The sequence below is a fragment of the Lissotriton vulgaris genome, unplaced genomic scaffold (assembly GCF_964263255.1).
Source record: "Lissotriton vulgaris unplaced genomic scaffold, aLisVul1.2 SCAFFOLD_2556, whole genome shotgun sequence".
Taxonomy (NCBI): Eukaryota; Metazoa; Chordata; class Amphibia; order Caudata; family Salamandridae; genus Lissotriton; species Lissotriton vulgaris.
The window spans coordinates 214,020-235,963 of NW_028242678.1; the positions used below are offsets into that span (position 1 = coordinate 214,020).

A 21,944-nucleotide genomic window follows, 5' to 3' on the forward strand; every position below is an offset into this window, starting at 1 on the left:
ACAGAAGGTTCTAGCCAAGAACTGGCACATCCCCAATCAAGCTATTACACCTTACCAGTGCCCCAGCTTCAAAGAACCTGGCTAGCACGTTTCTGATGGATTCTGTAGAAGGGTAGATTTAAAAAAAAGGGAAGTAACAAACCAACATCCAACCCATAGGTACAAAGTAATTCTGAAGTTCTCCCCACTTGTGTTGTGCTGAAGGGATCGTCATTATCATGGTCATCAATGCAAACACGAGACTACTGGCCCAAGTTATTTGAAGTTATAGCTAACATTATCCACCATATGTTGGAGACAGACCACATCTCCACTAGAGGGCAGCATGGGGTTTGTAATTAATCAATACCGACCTATCTCAGATAGCCCTTCGTTAACAATGATAAATTATTCATGGCTGTTATATGGAAACATCAGGCAGAGCATTACAAACGCCGAGAGACTTATTACGAGTGCTCAGTCAATAATTGCGGTACCCAATACAATCCTTCACTGTGGTGGTGGGAATTTTTCTGGTCCGATAATTACTGACTATTCCGATACGCGTCCTGAAAATGCATCATAACATGACATGCTTACTGCACTAAAATCCACGTGTCCTACTGTTTATCTGCATTTTTCACCCATTAAATTCCAGCAGTTTTGACCGACTGAACTGTAACGGGGGTGCAAACTTTATTCTACCTGGAAATTACCGGGTGCAATAGATATCGCACCACTTGTAACTCGGATACCTGCACGATTTTAACTCGGATCCCTGCAGGAACAGTTCCATGCGCAGGGATGGTGATTTGACTGGGCACTTGCAAGAAGGCCCACAGTGATCAGGCAATGGGATATATGAAATTTAACAACAGAAACAGTATTCATGTAGGCATCCCATTTATGGAACAAACTATCACTCGAAACCAAGCTAGGCGGCTAATTCAGGGACACTGATAGAGAGCAAGTATTTCTATATTATATTATTGCCATTGGGCACTCAAGAACATTAAAGCAGGATAGGAGGAGAGAGAACAAAAGCTCCCAGGCAACAGAATAATTAAGCTGTAGTTCTGCTTGACGTTACTCCACTGTAAGCACTTGAGTTCTGAAAAGGTGAATATTCACATTGAATCTTTTAGCTTGTTTAGATGATGTAACAGTGGGCATCCTTTGAGGGTATAGTTCTTAAAAGTACATTAGCTCTCGTAGAAGGGCATGGAGAGCTCAGCCACAGCAGATGTATAAATGTTGAAGAAACCCTTGAAAGTTACTCTCTGTTTACAAAAACTGCATGTATTGTAGCTTGATTAAGGTTACAAGCCTTGGCTGAGAGGTGAAGGTGACTAGTTTGCTGGTACATTCATTCTTTTTTGAAGCTCCATCTTTTGATTTTACTCGTGGTCCCAACATTTCGTCTAATTGGATGAATATCTAAAGAAAGATGTGGTTGAAATTCTCTTCTGCTAGCAGACACCACAATTATTACTTTCAGCTGTCTGGTAGATCTCCGGATAATTGGACCACTTTAGTCACGCAGTCTGATCTCAATCAATACCAAAGCTCACTCAATTGAGAATATGATGGCAGGCAAAGCATTGAGAGGCGAAGCTATAACACGATACAAACACAAGGAGATGTTGGACAGAGCGCAGAAACTTTTCAGGCATCACCCCCAGTCACAGATTTGGGTTGAATCCATTATCGTTCTTTAGCTCACTTGGCCACCCCAGTTCAAACCCAGCCATATGTAAATCAGTCTTCATGCTGTTCCTGATGGGAACAGTTCAGCCCGAACTGCCAAGCCAGGTTTCCATGGACCAGAAACAAGCATCCTGGGACCTTTTTCAGGGTAACACGCAGTATACTTTTACAAGAGCTAAATTCAACTGAGCTTTCTTTTCCTCTGACTGTTGCTGGACTATAAACCATTTCTATTAGAACTGTGAAAAACATCATTATATTCTCACTGCTGTTGCAAAATGTACACTAGACTCTACCACATTCCTCTCTCTGTGTACACAGTACTCCACATTCCTCTCTACGTACATACTAGACACCACATTCCTCTGTGTACACTGGGCTCCACATTCCTCTCTACATGTACACTGGGCTCCACATGCCTCTGTGTACACTGGGCTCCACATTTCTCTCTCAAGGTACACTCGACTCCACATTCCTCTCTATGTGAACACTTTGCACCACATTCCTCTCTACATGTGCACTGGGCTCCACATTCCCCTCTCTGTGTACACTGGGCTCCACATTCCTCTCTGTGTACACAATACTCCACATTCTTCTCTACATGTACACTGGGCTCCACATTCCTCTCTCTGTGTACACAGGGATCCACATTCCTCTCTACATGTATACTAGACTCCACATTCCTCTGTGTACATTGGGCTCCATATTCCTCTCTGTGTACACTAGACTCCACATTCCTCTCTATGTGTACACTGGGCTCCACATTCCTCTCTCTCTGTGTACACTGGGCTCCACATTCCTCTCTACATGTATACTGGGCTCCACATTCCTCTCTCTCTGTGTACACTGGGCTCCACATTCCTCTCTACATGTATACTGGGCTCCACATTCCTCTCTCTGTGTACACTGGCTCCACATTCCTCGCTGTGTGTACACTGGGCTCCACATTCCTCTCTGTGTATACTAGACTCCACATTCCTCTCGGTGTACACTAGATTCCACATTCCACTCTACGTGTACACTAGACTCCACATTCCTCTCTCTGTGTACACTAGGCTCAACATTCCTCTCTGTGTGTACACTGGGCTTCACATTCCTCTCTGCGTACACTAGACTCCACATTCTTCTCGGTGTACACTAGATTCCACATTCCACTCTACGTGTACACTAGACTCCACATTCCTCTCTACGTGTACACTAGAATCCACATTCATCTCTGTGTGCATGTTGGATATAGAAAGCCTGAGTGAAAAACACGTAGTTACACTTATGCCCTTCTAGCATTTTTATAGCCTCCAAGTAGTTGCCTAAAATCCCAGAGTGAGCTTCGCAAAAATAAATATATATATCAACAAACACATAAAATATCACATTCATACTTATAAGTTTGAGGGTCTATATATGGCATTGTCACTATTTGTAGGTTAGTATACATATTCTCGATCCATTTATCTTGAAGGATGGCGCAAAGGTCAAAGACGGTCAGTTGTAGCTAATTATTAGGCTTGTATTCAATACAGAAAAAGTGCAAATTTATAGATTTTTCACTAAAAGCCTCTCAAGTGTGCATATAAACGTGTTTACCTACAACTCCTTGTACTACCTTTCCTCAGGAGGTATACAAGTTATGGATGATGGGTCTAAAAGCGCCGACATTATAAAGAGGCTGCTTTGACTACTTCAACTTATGTTTACGAGAAATAAGAGTTGTATTTTTCAGACCTTTCAGATTTAGCTTCCAACAGCAATTTACAGTCCAGCAGATTTAAAATATTTTAAACTAATGAGGTCATTTAACTATATGTATATTTTGTAGAATGAGAGAATACACAGCTCTATGTGCCTAAGAGCCTGATTCAGGACCACACTGTGGATGAGCATTTACTCTAGAGAAATTCATGATTTTGAGTGAAACTAGTGAAAATAAGTGTTTAAGCAGAGCAATGACTGAAGTTGAATTGCTCTTCATAAACACTGGCAGCATCTACATTTCATCTAGTTCGCTCAGCTCCTCTCACCTGTTGCATTCCCTGTAGTGCCTGCTGCAAGATTTGCAGCTGTTGCTCGCTGCTCGGCTCCTCATCAGTGCTTGTGGCTTTTCCCTGCTCTTGTTTTAAAAGGTCCACTTCATTCCTATACGCATCCAGCTGCCATCGTAAGCTATCATTTTCTTCCTTAAGGGCATCTGCCTGAGCCTGTAGTGCTATTGGGATACAAAAGAGAAAAAACAAGAATTGTTTTAGAAGACAGGTAGATTATGGTGTTTATTCGGTACAAAACTTATTAACAGGGAGGCAATAACAACATTTAAACATTACAAGTTTAAGCTGTTCATATTAAAATGTCACAGACTTTAGTTATTAAAAGTGATACTTTTTAAATGAAAACATCCTTGATACTGAACACTTACCAGGGCTCCATACATGCATATATGATTAGCCCCAGCAAGGTCAAGTAAGCGTTCTTAAAGCTAGTAACTGTATAAAAATAAACTGATCCTGGAATAAGGTTATTTTTAAAATATTAACAGGGTTAAAATGTCACACAAGATTTATAAAGAAAAGTCCTTTAATCACCAGTCAGTGTTTTTCCTTTTTTGTTTAAGTTCAAAATATTTTATTGAAGATCATTATAATAAACAAAACAATAAGCAAGACATACAAAAAAGAATATTCATATCAAAATCCAAAAAACATTATGAATGAGAGTACATAGTCGAATTCAATTTAGTATGGATACAATTTGACGTAAACATATATATAAATAGGGGGAGAGGGAGGAAGGGGAATCAAGACATATCTAAGTAAACTAAATGTGTACAAATGAGCTCCTTTGTATTAACAATTCTAACATTAAAGGAGCAAAAAAACGAAAATAAGCAATACATATACCATGACTTATATAAATATCAACAGGAATCCAAAAAGAATGATGAGAAATAGAATTATTAGAGACCCCAGATAAAGATAATTGAGCACCTCTTCTTGTAAAAATAACCCAAGACCACCATGCATGAACTGATAATTTTGAAACGTCTTTCCAACAAGAAGTAATGGATTTTATTGCAGCTGAAATTAAGAAATTAAAAAACTTACATTCTAGATCAGTTAAATCCTTTGATAACACAACAGATTTACATATTAACATTTGATAAGATAAGTTTTCTTGAATATTTATAATTTTCTTAATAACATTCCAAACCTCTAACCAAAATTTACAAATTAAAGGACAAGAAAAGAGCATATGTTGAAGTGATCCAGTATGGGAATCACAATGCCAACATAGATCAGATTGAAGGAGTTTAGCTTTAAATAAGCGTTGTGGAGTCCATAAGCAATTAAATAAAATATACAAATCGGTTTGAAATAAGGAAATAGGAAGCCATCCAGATATATTACTAAGCTATATCTGTTCCCAAATATCAGAAGACAAGGAAAGCAACAGTTCATTATTCCAAAACGCTGAAATCCTAGGTATATTACTTCCTAAATTATTGGACAACTTTTTGTATAAAAGAGAGATGCCATGTGCATTCATTGATATAGTTTGAATATAAATAGACAAATCAGCTGGAATATTAGTGGGGAAAGTTACTGAAAAAGAGTCTAAAATTGAATTACATAAAAATTCATATTTAATAAGTTCAGAATGAGCAAGTCCAAACCTTGCCTGCAAATTTTCAAATGGCACAAAGTATTATTAGAATAAACATCTTCAAGATAAAAAATACTAGCATTTATCCATGAGAGCCAAAAGCTAACATTTCTATTCAGTTTAATGACAGTGCTATGCCAAAGAGATAATTCGACAGTACTACACATAGGGGATTGAAATAATGAATCTAAGTCATTGAAGATCATTTTAGTAGATTTGAGGATAGCAGATTTATGAAAAAAGGTAGATTTATTAGACCGTTAATAAAGTGGGCAATGGAAAAGGTGCCACAATAGATTTTTCAATGAGGAACTATATAGGTGGGTTATGAAAAAATAATTGATTAAACCATATGGCACTCTGTTTTAAAATAAACGCTTTGTGATAAGTAAGGAAATCAGGGATGCCAAAACCAGCATTATGTGTAGACATTTTTAACTTAGGATAACATTGAAATTTGGAAAGAAGTTTATCAACATCTTTATAAAATTTTTAAGTAAATTGAGTAGGAATCAAGGAAAGGGTGTAAAAGATCTTAGGAGTCACATTCATTTTAATAGATTCCATTCTACCCCACCAGGACAAATGTAATGAAGACCATTTAGATGTTTTGTCTTTAATATAATTTAAAACAAAATTACTATTTAAAGTTAATGTTGATTTTAAAGAAGAAGATAATAAAATACCTAGATATTTCAATTTGTCCTTTTTCGAAATAATGCCATTCATGGGAATCATATCATGAGTACAATGGACATTTAAAGGAAAAAATTCAGTTTTGTTAGTGTTTAATGTATATCCACACCATAGAGTAATGTTTTAGTATTTCAACTAATGATGGAAACGAAGAGGAAGGGTCACTTATAAATAAAAGTACATCATCAGCATAAGCTAAGGTCTTCACACGAACATCATTAAAAATAATTCCTTTAATAGCATCGCAATTTCTTATATAAGAAAGGGTTCAATACCAAGTAAAAACAATAGTGGGGAAAGGGGTCACCCCTGACGAGTACCTCTAAAAAGGGAGAATTGATTCGAAACTTGCCCATTAATAAACAAACGAGCAGTAGGGGCACAATATAAAGCTGAAATCATGCGGATAAAAGCATCCCCAAAATTAAAGGACAGTAAAGTATGAAATAAATATTGACAATCAATTTTATCAAAGGCTTTTTCTGCATCCAAAGCTATGACTCCTGAAGGGCAAGTCAACGTATGTCTTTGTTCAATGACATGTAACAATGTTCTGGTGTTATTAGCTGAATATCTATTTTTCAGAAATCCAGATTGATCTGGATGTATGATAGAATCTAATACAGGGGATAATCGTGTGGCTAATATTTTAGCATATCATTTACAATCTTGATTTATTAAAGAAATAGGACGATAATTAGAAACAAGGCAACGGTCTTTTGTCTGGTTTAGGAAGAACAATAATTAAAGCCTCAGTAAAAGAACCAGATGAAATACCTGAGGATCCAAACGATGTAAAAAGTTGAAGCAAAAAAGGAGAGAGTTGAGATTGAAATTCTTTATAAAACTCTGCAGGCAGGCCATCAGAACTCGGGGACTTATTTAGTTTAAGAGATGTTATAGCAGAAAAAGTTTCATCCTGAGTAATAGGTAACTCCAAATCAAGTTTGTCTGAATGAAGGATATGTCCACTCTTCCCCACCCCCCATTTTCCCTCCTTTTTTTTTCTGGTTGGGTGTCTTGTTACCCACGGAGTGCCCTACATACGCACATGGTTGCTGATGCAGAGTGGATGTGCGGCCCTGAGTGACCACGGTTGGCATCGACCCAGGACGAGGGTTCTCATCTCTTTACTAGTCATGCATCTGGTGTAGGATTGATGGCTGATACCATAACTGACTGTGACTAAAAGTGACACCTTATGAACCGCCATGTTATATTGCAATTGTCCACTTATTGTTTATTTGCTATTTCTTTTTGGAAAATGTCCCTATCCGCTTTGCATGTTTCCTCAAACCATTCCTGACAAAAAAGGTTCAACTGTCCAGATGGGTTAATTCTGCCTTACAAACTGTGCACTATATGCTATGTACGTAAATACTGAACGCCACCGGGCCCCCGGGCTGTCGGTATCATGGCTGTGTCCTCCCATCACACGCCTAATCGTTGCCATTCCTTGACTGCTACCGGCCCCCGGGTTGTAGGTGCGATAGCTGTGTACAATGTGTAAATGGTAATAAACGGTTGAACACCAAAAAAACAACAAAAAAAAAAGTTTGTCTGAATGAGAAATCTTAGGCAGATTACAGGAAGATAGGAAGGAATCTACCAAAGAATCATCATTAAAATTAGGTTTATTATACGATTTAGAGTAGAAATCTAAAATTCATTAACAATATCCTTATAGACAAAGCAATTTTACCATTGGGGTTACGAATAGAAGTGATTTGAGTTTTATCTTTCTTAATACGGAGATAATTCGCTAAGAGTCTCCCAGATTTGTTTGCATTAAAACTAAATTTAGCGTTTGCTTTAGAGAGTTGAATGCCGGCCCTCTTACTAAGAATGGTGTTAAATTCATAACAGAGCTTTTGTAACTTAACTCTGTATTGTGGATCACTAGATGAAATAAAGAGTCTTTCGTATTTCGCTATTTGTTTCTCTAAACATTTAATATTAGCATTAAAAGTCTTATTTTCATGGGCCATAATAGAAATAGTAGTTCCTCTAATAAACGCTATAAAAGCATTCCATCTGTTAACCATCAATCAATCAATCAAGGCATTTGTATAGCGCACTACTCACCCAGAGGGTCTCAAGGCGCTAGAGGAGGGGGGTCCGCTACTGCTCGAACAGCCAGGTCTTGAGTTGTTTCCTGAAGGCGAGGTGGTCCTGGGTCTGGCGGAGGTGGGTCGGGAGGGAGTTCCATGTCTTGGCGGCGAGGTAGGAGAAGGACCGTCCCCCTGTGGTGGCTCTTCGGATGCGGGGGATGGTGGTGAGGGCGTGGCCGGTCGATCGAAGCTGGCGTTTGGGAGCGTAGAAGTTGAGGCGGGTGTTGAGGTATCCTGGGCCTTGGTTGTGTAGGGCTTTGTGTGCGTGGGTGAGGAGGGGGAAGGTGATTCTCTTGTTGACCGGGAGCCAGTGCAGGTCTCTCAGGTGTCAGGAGATGTGGCTGCGACGGGGGATGTCCAGGATGAGTCGTGCTGAGGCGTTCTGGATCCGCTGTAGTCTCTTCTGGAGTTTGGCGGTGGTTCCGGCGTAGAGGGAGTTGCCGTAGTCCAGCCGGCTGGTGACGAGGGCCTGGGTAACCGTCTTCCTGGTCTCGGTGGGGATCCACCGGAAGATCTTACGTAGCATGCGCAGGATGTTGAAGCACGACGAGGAGACGGCGTTGACTTGTCTGGTCATGGAGAGGGAGGAGTCCAGGATGAAGCCCAGGTTGCGTGCGTGGTCTGTTGGTTGGGGTGCGCTGCCTAGGGCAGGGGGCCACCAGGAGTCGTCCCAGGCGGAGGGTGAGGATCCCAGGATGAGGACTTCCGTCTTGTCCGAGTTCAGTCTCAGGCGACTGTTCTTCATCCATTCGGCTACTTCTTTCATCCCTTCGTGAAGGTTGGCTCTGGCGGTGGCGGGGTCGTTGGTGAGGGAGAGGATCAGCTGGGTGTCGTCGGCGTAGGAGATGATGTTGAGGTTATTCTGGCGTGCGATGTCTGCGAGGGGGCTCATGTAGATGTTGAAGAGGGTTGGACTGAGGGAGGACCCTTGAGGAACGCCGCAGATGACTTCGGTGGCTTCAGATCTGAACGGGGGGGAGGCGGACTCTCTGTGTCCTTCCGGCGAGGAAGGAGATGATCCATTCCAGTGCCTTCTCCTGGATTCCGACGTTGCTGAGTCGCTGCACTAGTGTACGGTGGCAGACAGTGTCGAAGGCCGCGGAGAGGTCTAGGAGGATGAGGGCCGCTGTTTCTCCGTTGTCAAGCAGTGCTCGGATGTCATCGGTGGCTGCGATCAGGGCGGTCTCGGTGCTGTGGTTGGCTCGGAAGCCAGACTGCGAGAGGTCGAGGGATCCGTTCGTCTCGAGGAAGGCGGCCAGCTGCTTGTTGACTGTCTTCTCGATGACTTTTGCAGGAAACGGGAGCAGCGAGATGGGGCGGTAGTTCTTTTTTTTTTTTTTTTTAATTTTTTAAAACCTTTATTTATAAAAGAGCACACAGCTATTCAGCCCAACATCCCGGAGGCAGGGCAGCATATAATCAGAAGGAGAAAAGTGCAAGATAATTCACAGCAGGACTCTGCAGGTTGTTTTTATGTTTTTTACAAAAGAAAGAGAACTAACCAAGTAGGAAAGCCAAAAGGCTCATAAGAGTGGCAATGGAGCAGCAGAGACGGTAAGGAGTCGGCAAAAGGCGGAGGAGGACAGGTAGAGTATCAAAGAGCAGGATGAATAGTAGGATGAAAACGGGGGGGGGGGAGGGAAAACAGGAGAAGTACAAACAGCATAGAGCAGTTGGTGTCACAGGTTACGGTGATAAGTGTTCATCCAAATGGACAGGGTCCGGTGGCAGGCACACATCGCCTCTGTACGCATTCCATGCCCCCCACACCTTATTCCATGTCTGAGGCCTCCCCCTGGCGGCATAGACCGTCTTTTCTCGGAACATACACCAATCTATGTTGGCTTTCCATTGTACTACTAATGGGGCTGTAGCAGCACCCCACTTCTGAGCAATATCACGCTTAGCAATCATATTGCCCAATGTCACCCAACGGGTCTGCGCAGTGTTATGGTCAGTCGGTTCCCAGACATTAAGGAGACACCTCCTCGCCTCCGCTGCCAACACCACACCAGTCACCTCTCCCATAATACGGTGCACTCTCGCCCAGTATGGGGCAATGACGGGGCATTCCCACAGAATATGTAGAAAGGTGGCAAGGGCACCACAACCTCGACGACAAAGTCCATCGGGCGAGAACCCCATATGCAAAAGCCGAGGGCCGGTGACATATACCCGGTGAAGGATTTTGAATTGCACCAGTCGGAGGCGTGAGGAGATAGCGACCTCCTTAGGGGAGGACACCGCACTTTGCCAGTCCTCGTCGTCAAGTTCCAGGCCGTCCGCCGTCCATTGGTCTCGCAAGCCCAGGAGGAGATCAATTCGAACATTAGTCAATTTCTTATAGGACAGGGAAATAGCACTATCAGGCACATGGCCGTCCAGTATCCTGTCCTCCAAAGGGGAGCTTTTGGGAATCTCTCCCTCCATCGGCTTGGCAGAGAGCAACGCATGTCTAAGTTGATCGTAGCGGAAAAACTCCGTATTACCCAAACGGAATTCGGCCTGTAGTTGAGGAAAGGACTTGACTTCGCCTTTGGTAACCATATCGTCTACCCTGGAGATGCCTATGAGATCCCATTTGTCGAAGCCCTTGGTGTGCCACAGCCTGCCCAAGATATCAGAGTCGTATAGTGGGGTAAACCTAGTCAGTCTGCCCTGCCAACCTTGCGCTTTAGTGATCGTCCGCCAAACATGAACCGCCGCCTTGGTCGGGCCTGACAGGCGCCGATCAAAGGATCTAGAATACAGGGCACAATAGTAATTCCCACCGCGCAAGAGCCATCTGTCCATTGCATAGCCTGGGCTATCAATAGGGCCATAGAAGCCATGGTTGATGGCAGTGAGCTGAGGAGACCAGTAGTACCGACGTATATCTGGTAAGGCTATGCCTCCGTCATACCATGGTAATGTGAGCTTCTGGATAGCGACACGAGGTCGACCATCCCATATCAAGGCTCGTTGCAAACTCTCAATCTCCCGAAAATAGCGGGCCGGAACCGGGTCCTGAGTGTTCTGCAAGGCATAAAGGAACCTAGGCAAGGACATCATTTTGAACAGGGCAGCCCGGCCCAGGAGAGAAAGCGGGAGCTGGCGCCAGCTGTCCACGTCGCTCCGCAGCCGCTGGAGAGGGGGGAGCAGATTGTGGTCATAACGCGCCTTGGGACTGCCGGAAATGTATATCCCCAGGTACTTAAAGCCCTGTGCTGCCAGCTGGATATTGCAGCCTCTTGGGAGGCGCGGTGTGTCTCCCTTTAGGATGTAAAGAGACGACTTGGCCCAGTTGATAACCAGGCCAGAGTAGCGTCCAAAAAGCCTAAGCACGTCGCATGCCACAATGAGCGACTTGCAGGGGGAGGTAAGGTAGAGGAGAATATCGTCTGCGTACAGAGAAACTCTATCCTCAAAGCCCGGAGCCCAGGTTATGCCATGTAGATCCGGGTGTGTTCGTAGCATGGCCGCAAGCGGCTCCAGAGCCAGGGCAAATAGGAGAGGCGACAGGGGGCAACCCTGCCTGGTACCACGGTGGAGGGCAAAGGACGCCGACACGCGGCCGTTAACCGCGACATTAGCCAGCGGGCAAGCGTAAAGGAGTTTCACCCAGCTCACAAAGATCGGTCCGAAACCTAGCTTCGCCAGCACCGCCCACAGATAGCTCCACTCAAGAGAGTCGAAAGCCATCGTGGCGTCAAGAGAGGCAAGCACCGCCGGTTCCTCGAGGGTATGGGCTCTGGCCATCACACCATGGAGTCGTCGCAAGTTAAGGGCAGTGTTACGGCGGGGAATGAACCCCGACTGGTCCGGGTGCACCAAGTCACCGATGACTCCTACCAATCGGGTAGCAAGCAGTTTGGCTAGGATTTTGGGCTCCACATTAAGGAGAGAGATAGGGCGATAGGATCGGCACACGTCTCTCGGTTTACCCTCTTTGTGGATAACCACAATGGTGGCCAGTCTCTGATCCAAGGGGAGGAGGCCCTCGCTCAGTGCCTTCAGAAACATAGTCCGGAGGTGCGTGGATACCAAATCCGGCCGAATTTTGTATAACTCGACCGGAATACCATTCGGGCCAGCCGCTTTACCCGATCTTAGTGCACGAATCGCCAAGGCGATCTCGTCCGCGGATATGTCTCGATCTAAGTCGCCACGGTCCTCCTCAGAAAGACAGGGAAGGTCAATCGTCGAGAGGAACTCAGCCGAGTCAGCCTCGGAGCGGTCTGAGTTGGAAGTGTAGACACCCCGGAAATAATCAGCAAAGGACTCGGCAATAGCACTTGGGTCCGTGACGGCTACTCCGTCGTCACCCAGTATTTCAGGCACCACGCGACTGGCCATCTCACGCCTGTCCAGCCAGGCCAGCAATTTCCCAGCTTTATCCCCAACGTCGTAGATACGACCTTGCTGTTCCTTGGCCAGGGTAAGAGCAGCATTTGTGGCGAGATCATGGTATTCCGTCTGTTTGAGGGAAAGGTCATGTAAAAGGGAGGGATCGGGCTCGGGCCCCAGTCGGGACTCGAGGCGCAAAATCTCGTCCTCAATATATGCAAGGTCGGCATCCCGGACTCGCCTGGTCCCCGCAATGATAGCGAGAGCCTCACCCCTCAACACAGTCTTGAACGCCTCCCACAAGGTAATGGCCGAGCCAACCGAGCCCACATTCTCCGAGAAGTAGAGATCAATGGCCTTAGCAAGGAGCGCACGAGACTTAAAGTTACGGAAATACCAGGGGTTGACCGCCACCGGACGGTCAGAGAGGACGATGTTAAAATCAAACGAGACCCACAGCGGGGAGTGATCAGAGATACCCCGTGCCAAAAAACGGGCCTCAGACACGGCAGACGCATGCGCAGCCAAGGTAAGGACGTAGTCTATGCGGGAAAGACTGCCATGGGCAATCGAGAGGAAGGAGAAGTGGCGGAGCGTGGGATGTAACAATCGCCAACTGTCCACCAACCCCAAGGAGGCAAGAAAGGAGGGCAGCCACAGTTGAGAGCTGCGGAGGTCTCTCGGCGGTTGGCGGTCTAGGGAACCAGAGCAGACTGAATTGAAGTCACCCCCCACTACCAACAGACCACTGGGCAAGGACAAAATGGCGCCACCAAGATCCTGGAAAGTACTGGATTGTAGGCCCGGGGGAACATAAACCGAAAGCAGCGTAAGGGAACGCCCCTCCCATCTTCCCGCCACTGCAGCGTAGCGTCCCCTTTCATCAATCACAGTGACGTCTATCTCAAGGGGAAGGGACGCACGCACCAGGATCCCCGCCCCCCTGGAACCCGAGGAGAAACCAGAGTGGGCCACCATCTTGTAGCCTCTGCGGTTAAGAGCCTTGCAAGAGTTTCCAATCAAATGCGTCTCCTGTAGAAGCACAACATCGGGCATATGTCTCTTAAGCAGTTGGATCACCACCCCTCTCTTGACACGGTCACCCAACCCATTAACATTCCAACTGATCACTTTTAATTTCCTACCCCCCATCGTCCCGCAACACGTCCCACCCAACCCCAGCCAACCCAGCCGTCAAGTGAAAAACATCAGTACATACATTCCATTGCCTAAAGAAAGGAAGAAGAGAAAGAGAACGAACAAACAAATAAACCGGTACAACTTCACCCCCCACCCTGCACCCCTGCATCAGACTAAAAAGCCCCCCCCAACCAGCAGTGTGCCTGTCGCCCCATAAACTACTCTACAAAAAGTCCCAGAGGAGTAAGGAATCTCCGCGAACACCTCCCGCCACCCTCCGTGTAATATCAGGAAAGTCAACAAAGTCACTTAAAAACTATACCGATAGTCCCATGAAGCGGGTCACCATACGCCAACGTTACACAGTAGAGCCAAGTCTCATAGATCCGAGCCACCAGCTGCATCCCCTTCTTGTTCATCTCGACGCGGCGACAAAGTGTCCAACCATTCACTAACATTCTCGGCGAAGTCAAAAAACAGGGCACGGCCCTCGTGTTCAACCCGAAGTTTGGCAGGGAACATCATGGAGTATTTATATCCCATATCTCGCAATCGCCGTTTTACACCCGCATAGCTCTGGCGTTGTCGCTGAACAGTCCTGGTAAAGTCGGGGTAGAAGTGTATTTCAGCGTTCTGGTACTGAAGCGGACCATGCCGTCTGGAAGCCTGCAGGACCGCATCTCGGTCTCGAAAGTTGAGAAGCCGTGCTACGATGGGTCTAGGCGCCATGCCCGACTTTGGCTGGCCGCCCGGCACCCGGTGGGCACGCTCCACAGAGAAAAAGTTACTGAGGCCAGATGGTGACAAATGGGTCTTTATCAGATCCTCCACAAAGAGGTCCGTCGCCGCTTTTCGACCAAAACTCATGAAAAGAATTAGTACTATTGTCAGGCCATACCATATAAACAACGGATATATGTGGGGGAAGGATGCCACGACAACTGGGTAAGATGCGGTTGTGCTCGGCAGCATAACAGAATATAATCTGGCATAGAGAAGCATTTCCAACTACGACAGGGAGAAGATTTACCACACCTCCCTCAGTTTAAAGACAACGAAAATCAACAGTCTTGATAAAGATGGATAGAATTGTTTGAAAGCCATCGAAACGCGTCGAAGCTCTTGTTTCAGGCACAATCAAACCGACGATACGCAACTGGTTAAATACTGAGGTTTACAATGTGTTGACAAACGTATCTGCATTGGATTAATTTGATGTGCAATTTGTAACTGACAAGTGTTTAGGTCCTACATGTTGTGTTGTCTGCACTATGCTGGTCATATGTGATTGTATGTACTATTAGTAGCCTGTAGCAATATAGGTACTCGACTAGTAGTTTTTTTAATCATGCAATGCTTTTTAGGGGATGATGTATAAATAAAAAGTTTTTTATTCAAAGAGAACATATAGTCGACAGGTGTATTTCTGCATGTCAAGCTTGTACAAAAGTGTTTCAGGGGAAAATCTTTGCTTTTTCAGAACCGCTGGAACCCAAAAATGTAAAAAATTCTCATAAATCTGTCAGCAAAAATCACACTAGAAAGAGTCAGGTAGTAGGGTTGTGAGTATCCATTGAGTGTTGAACTTGTTGATCAAGAAAGTGTCGCAATTCTTCCGGTCGATGAAAGGATTTGGAGAAGTTATCTTTCCATATGCGCATTGTAGATGGGTCAAAAACTCCATATTTGAATCCAAGGCTTCTTAACTGTAGACGAAGGGCAGCAAAATCCTTACGTACTGCAACAGTTTCTTTGGCAAAGTCTTGACGAATAAAATTTTTATTGCCATTTACCATCAGTGAGGGAACTTCTCTTGCAGCTTTTCTTATCAACACTAGGTGATGATCACAAAGGACTTTAAATATGATTTGCCTAGGTTTAGTATTGCGAAGGTTGCGATGAGGAGGGATTCTATGAGCTTTATCCACTTCAAATTTTTCTGGAAACTTGATATTTAAAAGACCAGGAATCAAATTTTCCAAATATAAACGACAATTGGAACCCTCAACTTCTTCAGGCAAATTAAAAATGCGAAGGTTGTACTGTCTATTAAGATTTTCCATATCCAAAAGCTGAGAATGCATAAAGAGTATTTTCTCCACCAATGGTGTAAAAGCATCCAGTTTAGTTTTATTATCTTGAATTTTGGTGGAATTATCAGAAATTTTCATAGACAAACAAGCCATGTCTTTACGCACACTTTTAATTTCTGACGCAACATTTTCAGTATTAACGCGAAGTGCTTGAATTTCTTCCAGAATTAATGAAAGAGAAGGTTCAGAGGACTCCACTACCTTTGATTTAACTGGGGGGGGGGGGTGACACTTGCTGTCTCCTTTTATTGTTGACTGGATTCTTATTTTCCATTTTGAGGAGGTAAAACCCACAATTAAACAGAATTAAAAGGCAAATATGTAAGATAAATGCAATGAAAAGACAACAGCAATGAAAAACTGTTCAAAAGCACTGGTGCAGCAGCTATACAGGATTGTGGGTGTGGCTAGGCCCAAGCCAGGCCCTTTCCTGGTGAACACTCCTCCCCCTGGACACACAAAACAGGCAGCACCTAACTGTAAGGCTGGGAGCAGGGGGCATGAAACGGCAGTTCCAGTGAACACAAACGCCTCAAAATGCCAGAACAATGTAGGAATCCTCCTTACTGCCAAAGCGACCTTATTTGCGCCGTGTTTGTGACAGAAAAATCGTAGTTTTCTGTAAAAACGGGCTGTCGAACGACGGAGCTCAAGCTACGGCTGCCATGCTGGATTACGCGCTTGCGCATCTTGTTTGCTTTTTAACAGATTTCTGTTTGATAAGGTAGCAAAGCAAGACGTATCACATCTATTGCTACAATAATATTTTCCTTTTAGGTCTGGGTTTTCACAAAGCAGCTGCCAAACATGTGACAATACTGCTAACAATATACACAGAGAGTGCTTTGGGTCCGCTCAATTCAAACACTGGCTTTCTTTTACCAGCCTCTTTCAGTCATTGGCTTGAGACCGTTAGTCACGCCATGGTTCAGCCCACGTGAGTGTTCACCTTGGCTGTTTAGGTGTATCCTTTTGCCTCCATTTGAGTGGTTGCATTGACCAACATGAAGGACTACTTTACAACCGGGATACAGCCTTTACAACGTAGGCGTTACCGCACAATGCCTTTACCACATAAACATTTACCATGTGTATGCCTTTACCAGGCAATATTTAGTTATGGTAAGTATATGTGGGTTTAGGGGTGATTATAAGTATAGGGAGTAAGGTTTTGTTTAGGAGTGGGTAAGGTAAGAGTGTTTTAGGGGATGAAGGGGTACTGGGTGGTAAGGATATTTTAGGGTTTGAGGTGGATAGGGTGGTAAGGGTATTTTTAAGGGGTGGGTAGGGGTAAGGGGTGGTTATGGAATTTTTAGGGTTTCGGGATGAGTTGGGGTATAGGGTGGTTAGGGTATTTCTAAGGTTTAGCGGAGGGTAGGGGTAAGGGTAGTTTAGGTGTGGGTGGAATATAGAGTGGTAAGGGTATTGTGGGGGTTTCGGGTGGGTAGGAGCATGGAGTGATAAAAGTTTTTCAGGGATGGTAAGGGTATTTTCATGGTTTACGGGTGGGTAGGGGTATAGGGTGGTAAGGGGTATTTATAGGGTCTGGGTGAGTAGGAGCAAAGGGTGGTAGGGGTATTGTTAGTGTTTAGGGGAAAGTAGGGGTATAGTGTAGTAAGGGTATTGTTAGGATTTCGGGTGGGTAGAGGTATAGGGTGGTAAAGGTATTTTTAGGGATGGGGTGGGTAGAGGTATAGGACAATAATTGATTGTTAGGATTTAGGGGTGGGTAGAGGCATTGGGTGGTAAGGGTAGTTAATAAAAGGAGGCTTGGGGTGGTGTCCCCCCCCTAAAAAAGCTATATATTTTTTTAAGACCGGGGGTGTGGGGGCGGGAGAAATCGGGCGGTCTCTCCCTGAAAAGAATATATATCAATCAATATCCCGTTTCTCCTCAAAAACATGACTCGACACGCTCGGTTTTTTATCCAGCGGTTTTAATGTGGCAACTGGTAATGCGTTTCGACCGCCCACATGGTCTTTCACAACAGTTATATTTCGCCTTTTTGTGCTTTAAATACATATCCCACCTATTAAAGAGCCAGTGCATTTCGTGTTCAAAAACGTCTTTGAACAATAAAGTTTACACAAACAAATATGTTCAATAAAGTTTTCATCAAAGTACTTTGTTGCTTTATGTACATTACACAACTCTTTGCAACGCTCAGTTCAACTCCAGAACCAAACAATGAGCACACTACTTGTAATTCCAGTGTACTGTTTCATTTATTAACCCCTTTCCCAATGTGAGGGTGTCAGTCTTTATTTTGTTTTTTAAATTTTGTTTTCTTAAATTTCGTTTCTTTAAAACCTCTCCAGGACTTCATGCGCAAGGTCACTGGCACAGCATTTTTACTTCCGGGGTGATCCCTTTACAAATTGGCTCATGCAGCTTAATACTTTTAATAATGATATTAACTAATTAATGGGGTATTGAACTCACTGCCCAATGCAGACACTATAGCATCTAATTGGTGCTGGTTCTCCTCCCATATGAACAGCCCAATGCTCTTGTTCTCTGCCCCTTCGCCACCATTCAAATACTCAGTAATAATTGATCAATTGTAATTTATAAATTATATAATTTTATCATTTCTAAACAGGAGACAGTGCTCCATCTGCGTGATTCTGCTTAATCATTCACACTATTTATGCGCAAAGCCCGTATTGGTCATAACCTACATTTCTACAGGTCTCGCAACCTAGTTAAACAAATCCTCCTGTGGCTCCAAACACAGTCATGTTATTCTTTTACATTTATACTAGTTTATAATGGTGCAGTTCGCTACTCATCCAAGTGAGATTGCCCACTTACTTCCCCAGAGACTAAATTATTTGGGGAACTAAAGTGCAAAGTGCATAGTGCAACAATGCAATTCCTCAGTGTAAATGACTGGTAAAAATAAAATGCAAACCTGCTTCATTCAACCCCATGCAGACATATTTAATTATCCTTTGTCCCTAAAAATACAATAAATTAAGGCAAGTAAAGTGCAACATGCCTAATGTTATATTGCACATTAAAGTGCTGCATGCAGGGCAACGGTATCTCAATCTGGATGAATATTTCAACTTTCTGAAAATAAAGTGCCACATACATATCTTCTACCGATCTACCATACCGGGCAAGTGCCCTTCAGGTGCGGTGTATTTGATTTACTTATCCTCACTAATTTCATCTACATCTTCCAAATAAAGTGCTCTGTGCTCAATGTGAAAACTAAAATTCCATACACGCTTACATCTATATAAAACACAGACTGGTTACAAAATTATAATACATGCAGTTGAAAAAAGCCATAATCCATTGTAAGTGCACATTATGGGTCTTCTTCAATATGGAGACCGATTGGGACCTTCGGATAAAATCACAATATATAATTTGTCTCCAAGTCTTAAACATCGCTCCCTATTGCCTCCCCTGCTGCAAACTGGTACCCAATCGATAGAAAAGTACTGTAAGTTATCAAGTTTGCTATTATGTACTTGTTTGAAATGTTTGGTCACTGGCTACAAGGGGTCCTTGTTCACAATTGCCCTAATGTGCTGTAAAATCCTCAGATGCACACTCAGAATCGTACTTCCTATAAACATCTTCTGGCATGTGCATTTTAAGACATATACTACATGATCACTCTTACAATGCAAGGAGTGCCAGATTGTCCATTACTGGTCCGTGCCGGGTACTGTATCTATTCTGCTATTAATTCCATATCTGCATGCCTGCATCTGTGGCATTTGGTGAAACCTTCTCTGCCCCCAGCTACGTCCCTCCCACCAACATCGCTGGGCTACTGACTACTAAACCATCCCTCATTGATCTGGCCCTATGAATTGTCAACAACAGCCTCTTACTTATTTATTGACCTATGACAGGGTCACTACTTAATAGATGCCAGTTATTTTGTAAGATCGGCCTCAACTCCCTGTGTCTATCATTAAAACTTGTGATAAACCAGAGATCTTTTCCCAAGCCACTCTGTTCCTTCTTTGAGGATAGAAGTTTGACCCTCTATTTTATTTCGCCAGCTTCCCACAATGTTTTCTTGTTGTACCCTCTCGCTGAAAACCTTTGTTCCAATTCACACTGTGCAGCCTCCAGCTCAGCCCCCTCACTGCAGTTTCTACACACTCAAGTTTTCTGCATACAGTATACTATATTTTAAACTAGTAGGATGGAAGCTTGGAGTATGCAAAATCGCATTGCCTCCTGTACTCTTCCTAAATAAAACTGTGTGCAGTTTACTATGTTTTATATATACTTTCAGATCTAAAAATTCTACAGACTGCTGACTCAAGTGGGCAGTAAAATTAAGATTGAGGGAATTATCATTGATCTTTTCCACAAATTTCTCAGCTGAACTCATTGAACCTTGCCAGATAACAATAAGGTCATCGATAAAACGAGACCATAAAATTACATTATTAACCATCTCTTCAGGACATCTGGCGGGTGGCACCTGCTCCTCCCACCGGCCCATATGCAAATTTGCATAGCCGGGGGCGAATCAGGTGCCCATTGCCGTACCTCTCTGTAAAGATCAGTACCAAATAAAAAGATGTTGTTAGCACAGGTAGGTAAAGGACAATCCTCATCAAACCTCAGGCAACGCGTTTTGGCAAAGAACGCCCTTCATCATGAGCTAACATGAAGTGACGACAAACAGAAGCAGTTTCCAGCATGATCCCTTTAATTTAAACAATCTGCATGTAATTCATACACCAAAGCATTCTGGGACTGGTAGTGCTAATATTCCACCACAATGGGCGCCATCAAAGACACGTTAAAAACAATCATCAAGGGATTAGAGAGTCACTTCAAACCAGCTGTTTGATTCACTCTGTATACCCATCCATCCAGAGACACTCAGACCCCTGCAATGCAGACGGTGGTGACAGACCGTGACCAAGGGCTGGTCACTATTATGTTGAGTGCAGATTACCCCTAAGATGGTCGGCACACCCAGGGTTCTACCTGTGCAGAGGAGTGAATCCAGGGGTAATCTGCATTCAACATAATAGTGACCAGCCCTTGGTCACGGTCTGGCACCACCGTCTTCATTTCGAGGGTCCGTGTGTCTCTGGATGGATTGGCACTCTGAGCAGGTGCTTCCCACGTTGCTTCTGCCGCGAGGAGTCCCGCCGTCTAAATCATGCGGGTCCGCTTGCTGCTCTCATTTACCAGTTTGAGTGGAACAGTAGATACCGATATATCCGCGTAAAGTAACACAGGAATATGCTGGGACCCTACTCGTGGACAATCTGTTCCCAACTTTAACAGGAACTGCTCTAGGTTATTTATATAAAGTGAAAATAAAAAAGGCGCAAGAATGCAGCCTTGGCGTACCCCACTTCTACAAGGGAATGACTAAGACAACCCACCCTCTACATTGTATCAGACTTTCGCTGAGGTGTCGCTATGAAGCTCCCTTAAAATGTTGATTAGACCAACCTCAATCCCCATTACAGTCATCATGTCCCAAAGCTTGTCCCTATTCAAGTGATCAAAGGCAGCTGTCAAATCCATGAACCCCATGTAAATGGATTCATTACTAGCCTTGGTATATTTGGCAGTCAGCATGTAAAGGTTCAAGCACTGGTCACTTGTGGACCTCCCTGTCCTAAAGCCGTACTGAGTGTCCGAGATGATGTTATTTTCCTCGGTCCACTCAGCCAAACGGTTTAGGATCCCCCTATCCAAAAGTTTAGCAGATACATCAATCAATGATATCGGGCGATAGCACTGGGGGTCATCCCTGTTGCCCTTTTTAAAAATAGGGACAATAATAGCCGTCAGTACATTCCCAATATATTTATGAGTCTTAAATTTGGATGAGAGGGTAATGGCCACATAAGTTTGAAATATAGGTGTCAGGTCTGTCCGCTATTGAGTTCACCTTCACAGAGAGGTGGACTGAGTCAAAAGGGAACCAGTACCAGCAATGACCCGCTGAGATTGTAGTGGAGACTTGGGTCAGAGCTTTGCCCTACTACTGGATCAAGTACTGCTTCTTTGCTTAGCGATCTCCAAACAAGACTTTATCCAGTGGTGGAGTGACACGACAGACTCAATTGGAATTAATATGTCCCATTGCCTACAATTTTTCCAGCCTCTTGTGTCACTATGAATGGGAATATGACAAACAAGCATAGTGGCAGCAAGCTTCTTCTGTGTTCTCTTTCAATGAGCTAATTTGGTGCTCTCTTTGTCAGCTGCATCCTGCAACAAGTGGGAGCTG

The 21,944-nt window shown here is 44.0% G+C and overlaps 1 protein-coding gene across 1 annotated transcript in view; it reads right to left on the reverse strand.

The window, feature by feature from the left end:
* The window catches only part of LOC147668870 (ecto-NOX disulfide-thiol exchanger 2-like), a 140,930-nt gene that overhangs the window by 76,391 nt on the left and 42,595 nt on the right, over nt 1-21,944 (reverse strand). Inside the window, exon 2 of the mRNA XM_086948384.1 lies at nt 3,705-3,889. Coding sequence (XP_086804510.1) covers nt 3,705-3,889 — 185 coding nt within the window. The remainder of the gene's footprint in view (nt 1-3,704; nt 3,890-21,944) is intronic.